The following is a 6,686-nucleotide window of genomic DNA, read 5'->3' as shown; positions in this document are numbered from 1 at the left end:
GTTTCTGCAGTGAAAGGGTTTCTATCACTTTTCTGGTCCTCAAACTAGTGACCATCACCCGTGAAATTGTAGACATTAGGACACGTGGCCCTCTGCAAGATCTGGGCAAGAGATTCCCTTAATATGTATTGGCATCCCTTGCAAACTAGAAAAAAAAATCACGCTCCCAGACATACTTGAGGTTGTTACAGCTGCCCCCTTTTTGGAGTGATCTCTGTGTCTCAAAGCATCCAGCATCACATGAGGACTAGAGTCCACAGTGTTTCCTATGAAATTATGGGCAGCAATGTAAATTTGGCAAAAACTGCTGAGCTAATTTCTGCACCATGGTCTTCCCCCAAGGGCAAAAATGTTTGAGCCCACATAAAAGTTTTTCACATCATCATGCTTGGATAGCCTAGATTTCCTTAGAAACTAACCCAAACAGTAAATAGAACATCCAAGATTAAAGATGTCTTAGGAAAAGGAACTTCATTATTTTGCAAAGAAAGAGGCCTAAGACTGGCAGTTCTATCATTGATGACTGAGGCACTCAATAAACTCATCATTAGCATATAGGGAAAGTGTGTCCCTAAAAATAGCAGTTCTGCCACATTATGTTTACTGGCGACAACAGAAATCAGTCCTATGTGACAACTCATGACAGGGAAACAAGGGAGAACTAAGGGCTCAGGTATTCTTAATTTTCTTCAACAAATTAGACAACAGAGTTAGCTTCCCTGGGGACATGAGGATAGTGACTGATGCCATCTGTAGGGTCCTTATAGGTGGTTCAGGTGAAATACCTTCAGCAACAGAAATATGCAGTGACATAGATCTGGCAACATGTCTCTGTATGTTAGAAAGTGTAACATAATTACATAGTGTTTCAACATAAAAACACACACACACAACAGCAAAAACACTTATCGGAACTCTACATAATATAGGTGATTAAATGTATGAGATACAATTCAGAAAAATGAGGATTTACAAATTTTCTTGTATTATTGTTAAGTCCGAACTAAGAAACTACATTTCCTACACATCTAACAAATTCCTCACATTTGTACTCTTATGCAGGGAACGAATTTAGAAATTTGGCTGAGAGATACCTCAGATTAATTGCACTCATAACGCCTTTCTCCAGTCAGTGTGAATTCGCTGATGACAACGAAGGGGAGTGCTCTGGGTAAAAGATTTCCCACATTCACTGCATTTATAAGGCCTTTCTCCTGTATGAATTCTCTGATGACAACGAAGGGAATATCTCTGGGTAAAAAACTTTCCACATTCACTGCATTTATAAGGTTTTTCTCCAGTGTGAATGCTCCGATGACGACAAAGGTTGCCGTTAGTGGTAAAATTCTTCCCACATTCACTACATTGATAAGCCTTTTCTCCTGTGTGAACTCTCTGATGACTAAGAAGGATGGTTTTAGTGGTAAGAGTTTTCCCACATTCACTGCATTGATAAGGCTTTTCTCCAGTATGAACTCTCTGATGTCTACGAAGTTTAGTTATAGTGGTAAAAGTTTTTCCACATTCACTGCATTGATAAGGCTTTTCTCCAGTATGAACTCTCTGATGTCTACTAAGTCTAGTTATAGTGGTAAAAGTTTCTGTCTGATGATATTGGAGCCCGTTGCTACTTCTATATGATTTCCCACATTCACTGCATTGGTAAGGCTTTTCTCTAGTGTGAACGCTCCAATGACGACGAAGGTGGCTGTTATTGGTAAAATTCTTCCCACATTCACTACATTGATAAGGCTTTTCTCCAGTGTGAACGCTCCGATGACGATGAAGGTGGCTGTTATTGGTAAAATTCTTCCCACATTCATTACATTGATAAGGCTTTTCTCCAGTGTGAACGCTCCAATGGCGACGAAGGCAGCTGTTATTGGTAAAATTCTTCCCACATTCACTACATTGAAAAGCCTTTTCTCCTGTGTGAACACTCTGATGACTACGAAGGTTGGTTTTAGTGGTAAAAGTTTTTCTACATTCACTGCATTGATAAGGCTTTTCTCTAGTGTGAACACTCTGATGATATTGGAGACAAGTGCTCCTTGTAAAAAACTTTCCACATTCACTGCCTTTATAAGGCTTTTCTCCTGTGTGAACTCTCTGATGATAATGAAGGTAAGAGTTACTTGTAAAAGATTTCCCACATTCAGAGCACACAAAACATCGACTTCCAACATCGACAACTTTTTCCTGAATAAACATGTGGGTGCAACTAATGTCTTTCTTACATTCTTTTCTGGTGTAACAATTTTCTCTCCTTTGAAACATCATCCCACATGTTGAAATAGCACTTGGACTGTTTCTGGTCTGAGGGGCCTTTAGGTGGAGATGTCCTGATTCGGTAAGGACACCCTGCCCAACCTCCCCACAGGTGAAACGATTCTGGGACACATTGAAATTGCAGCTGTTTGCAAGTGAGATCCTGTCCACCCCTCTAATGAGAGTCTTCTCTCTCACATGCTGCTGGTGAAATTTTACAATGAAGTAAAACTGTTTTGCACATGCTCCACACCTCAACTGTATCTGTCCGTGTTGTGTTCCCTGTAGCTCCAGCACGTGAAAAATGTTTCCCAAGACTAGTCCACAACTCTCACAGGGGTGGCTCTTCCGGGAAGACAAGGCTAACTTGGGATTCCTCGCCTGTGACAGTCCAACAGAAACCTTCTGTTTTTTTGATGCCTCCACATTCTCTGCTCCACAGCAGCAACCTGAACAAAAGAAATGTAGGTGAAGTGCATGTTGACCTGATAAAAACAGAATATCTTCACCACGGTTGTTTATCTGTCCTGACTAGGCATGATTCCATAGAAAGTTAGACAGTGAGAAAACTGCTCTTATAAATAATGTGGCTCCAAAAGTCAGTCGATGATGGAAATCTCACCAAGACAGGGACAGAAGCAAAGGAGCAGATACAAAGAAGAGAGGAAGGCTCTACTCTTTCTTCTTGCACAAACGGTTTCCCTTTGGACCTTACATTCTGACCATGTGTGACTATGCGGAATAATTTCAAGTTGCTCAAAGACATAAAAAGTAATTGTATTGGATCACAGGATATACAAGTTCAGTAAAATAACATGTGTGCTCTCCAAAATGCTGCAGGTATGGATCAACATTGGCTTGCAGTAAAGAGAGACCTGTGAAAGTAGGAGAGGTGCAAAATCCAGGGAGGTTAAAGTTATCCCTAAGCTGGAAATCTAAGTAGAAATGATCACAATTAGAACTGAATAATTGGCAGAGTATCAACAATAAGCACAAACAAGCATAATTCGATGAGGAATGGGCGACTGTAACAAAACACTGGCTTTCTAGCTATGAATGTAACAAAGGCCAGCGGAGAATTCCTCCCCAATGATCCTTCTCCAAGGCAAGACCGCCTGGGGGTCCACTGTGTCATTCATAAAGTGGTGTTTCTTCTGTGATGCACAAATGATTCTTCCCCTTCAATCCCATTTGAGGCATTGCTTGGGATAAATGATGCAAAGAACATGGAGGGTCAATACTGTGGTGAACAACAAAGAACAAATGAGATCACAGTCAAAAGACCAAAGTGAGTGACATCAGCAAGATGGAGGGATCAGAGATATGAGCTTCTTCCCCTATCCCAGTGTAAGTAGACAGCTTTCCATGAACATAAACCCCATAGGAAATGGGAATAAGAGTACCATCGCCCTAACCGGTTTGGTTCAGTGGATAGAGCATCAGCCTGCGGACTCAAGGGTCCTAGGTTCGATTCCAGTCAAGGGCATGTACCTTGGTTGTGGCCACATTCCCAGTGGGGAGTGTGCAGGAGACAGCTGATCGATGTTTCTGGCTCTCTATCCCTCTCCCTTCCTCTCTGTAAAAAAAATTTTAAAAAAAAAGGGGACCATGAAAACAAACAGTATTACAGACACAAATAAAGTAGGACTGTACAGAAAGAATGACTGGAAAGACTGGGTCAACAAACATATTTGAAGATACATGCAGTCAAAAACAAGGGTCAGAGTTACCTCCAGCAGCTACTGTGCTTCTGCTATCACTGACCATAGTGGTCTATTCTTCAAATAATATACACCAACAATTTGGATAACTTAAAAGAAATGGATAAATTCCTAAAAATATATAACCTAGTGACACTGAATTATAAAGAAATTGAAAATCTGAACAGACCACAATGAGTAAGAAGATTGAATCAATCACCAAAAACCTCACAGCACAGAAAAGCCCAGGACCAGAGTTTCACAAGTAGATTCTACCAAACATTTGATACCAATCCTTAGCAAACTCTTCCAAATAATTGAAGAGGATTCTATGAAGCTAGCATTGTCCAGATAACAAAGCCAGATGATGACATCACAAGCAAAGAAAACAGGCCAATATTGCCAATATAGAAGCAAAAATACTCAACAAAATAGCAAACTGAATTCAACAGTACATTAAGCCCTAGCTGGTTTGGCTCAGTGGATAGTGTCAGCCTGCAGTTTGATTCCAGTCAAACGCACATGCCTGGGTTGTGGACTTGATCCCCAGTAAGGGGCGTGCAGGAAACAGCCAATCCATGATTTGCTCTCATCATTGATGTTGCTATCTCTCTCTCCCTCTCCCTTCCTCTATGAAATCAGTAAATATATATTTTTAAAAAACAGTACATTAAGCCGGGACCGGTTTGGCTCAGTGGATAGAGCGTCAGTCTGCCGACTGAGAGGTCCCAGGTTCGATTCCGGTCAAGGGCATGTACCTTGGTTGCGGGCACATCCCCAGTTGGGGGTGTGCAGGAGGCGGATGATCGATGTTTCTCTCTCATCGATGTTTCTGACTATCTCTCTCCTTTCTTCTCTGTAAAAAAAATCAATAAAATATATTTTTTAAAAAAACCAGTACATTAAAAAGATCATACACCATGATCAAGTGGGATTTATGCTTGCAATAAAAGTATGATTCAACATAAAAAAAAAAAAAAAAGAACCACAGAATGCCTTGGCCAGTATGGCTTAGTTGGTTGGAGCATCGTCCTGTGTACGAAAAGGTCCAGGATTCAATTCCCAAGTCAAGGCACATATCAGTATGTGGGTTACATTTCCAGTTAATTTGTGTGTAGGAGGGAGCCAACTGATGTTTCTCCTCACACTGACGTTTCTCTTTCTCTCTCTCGCTCTCTGTCTCTCTCTCTCTCTCTCACTCTCTCTTTCCATCTCTCTTCCACTCTATCTGAAACCAATAATAAATAAATAGAAAAGAATGTCAAGGTAGCCAAACAAAAGACAGAACTCAAAAATGTCTAGAGGAAAAGTAAATAAAAAGACTAGCTATTACAAATCATGTATAAAATTCGTAAAACGCATTTCTAAGAAGAAACGTTATAGGGATAAATGCCACATTATAAAAATAGATCCGAAAAAAAACTGACCTGCCATCTCAGGAATATAGGCTCAAAATAAGAAAGTAAATCCAAAGGTTGCAAAGTTATTGTTTCCTTAAACAACGACTTTTTGAAAAAGCATCAATAAAAGGGAGATAAAAAAATAAAATACTTACAGGTACTTTTCTAAAACATACAAAAATTGGCAAAACTAAAGCTAGAATAAAGCAAAAAACAAAAACAAGCCTCCAATAAATGAAAAAAGAAATGAAAAGTAAGACATTATACCTGACACTATGAACCACAAAGCATCATAAGAGATGCTGATGTTAGGAGACGACATGACCCTCCATAGAGAAATTGGTCAAGATCCCATATGAGCTTCTGAAATTAATAAACAAATTCAGAGCCCTGGCCATGTAGCTCTCTTGTTGAGTGTGTGGTCCCGATGGACCACGGATGTGGGTTTTCTAGGGCACATGTAGGGGACAGCCAATAAATGCTTAGATGGGTAGAACAGCAGATCAGTTTCCCTCTCTTTCTCTGTTTCCCTTCCTGTCTCGAAAATCAATACATAAAAGCTGTGCAGCCGAAACCGGTTTGGCTCAGTGGATAGAGCGTTGGCCTGCGGACTGAAAGTTCCCAGGTTCGATTCCGGTCAAGGGCATGTACCTGGGTTGCGGGCACATCCCCAGTGGGAGATGTGCAGGAGGCAGCTGATTGATGTCTCTCTCATCGATGTTTCTAACTCTCTATCTCTCTCCCTTCCTCTCTGTAAAAAATCAATAAAATATATTAAAAAAAAAAAGCTGTGCAGTGCAGTTCAGTGATTACGTATCAACCCATTACCTAGGAGACAAAAATTCTATTTCTTGTTAGGGGACATGCACAGGTTGCCAACTCAATCTCCAGTGTGCAGGAAGCAGCTGATCAATGAGTCTGTCATTACTCAGGTTTCAAGTGCCCTCCTTCTCTTCCTCTTTGAAATCAATCAAATATCTTTTAAAATTAAGTAAATAAATAATTTAAAGAATAAACAGCCCTGACCAGTTTGGCTCAGTGGATGGAGCGTCGGTCTGCGGACTGAAGGGTCCCAGGTTCGATTCTGGTCAAGGGCATGTACCTTGGTTGCGGGCACATCCCCAGTAGGGGGTATGCAAGAGGTAGCTGATCAATGTTTCTCTCTCATCGATGTTTCTAACTCTCTATTCCTCTCTGTAAAAAATCAATTAGAATCAATAAAATATATTTGTTTTGCTATTGGGCATTGGTAGAAATTGATTATTAGCCATGGGATACTAAAGAACCAGGATCCTTGATTTGCTTTTTACTTACTGTA

At 40.5% G+C, this 6,686-nt stretch overlaps 1 protein-coding gene across 1 annotated transcript in view; it reads right to left on the bottom strand.

The window, feature by feature from the left end:
* Positions 1–6,686, bottom strand: part of LOC102754479 (zinc finger protein 883-like) — a 15,881-nt gene continuing 9,195 nt past the window's right edge. Inside the window, exon 2 of the mRNA XM_015570933.1 lies at positions 1–2,799. Coding sequence (XP_015426419.1) covers positions 1,111–2,799 — 1,689 coding nt within the window. The 3' untranslated portion in view covers positions 1–1,110. The remainder of the gene's footprint in view (positions 2,800–6,686) is intronic.

This window comes from Myotis davidii, unplaced genomic scaffold, assembly GCF_000327345.1.
Source record: "Myotis davidii unplaced genomic scaffold, ASM32734v1 scaffold2128, whole genome shotgun sequence".
NCBI classification, from domain to species: Eukaryota; Metazoa; Chordata; class Mammalia; order Chiroptera; family Vespertilionidae; genus Myotis; species Myotis davidii.
The sequence above is the reverse complement of the archived record's forward strand: the minus strand, read 5'-3'. Positions and strand labels throughout refer to the sequence as shown.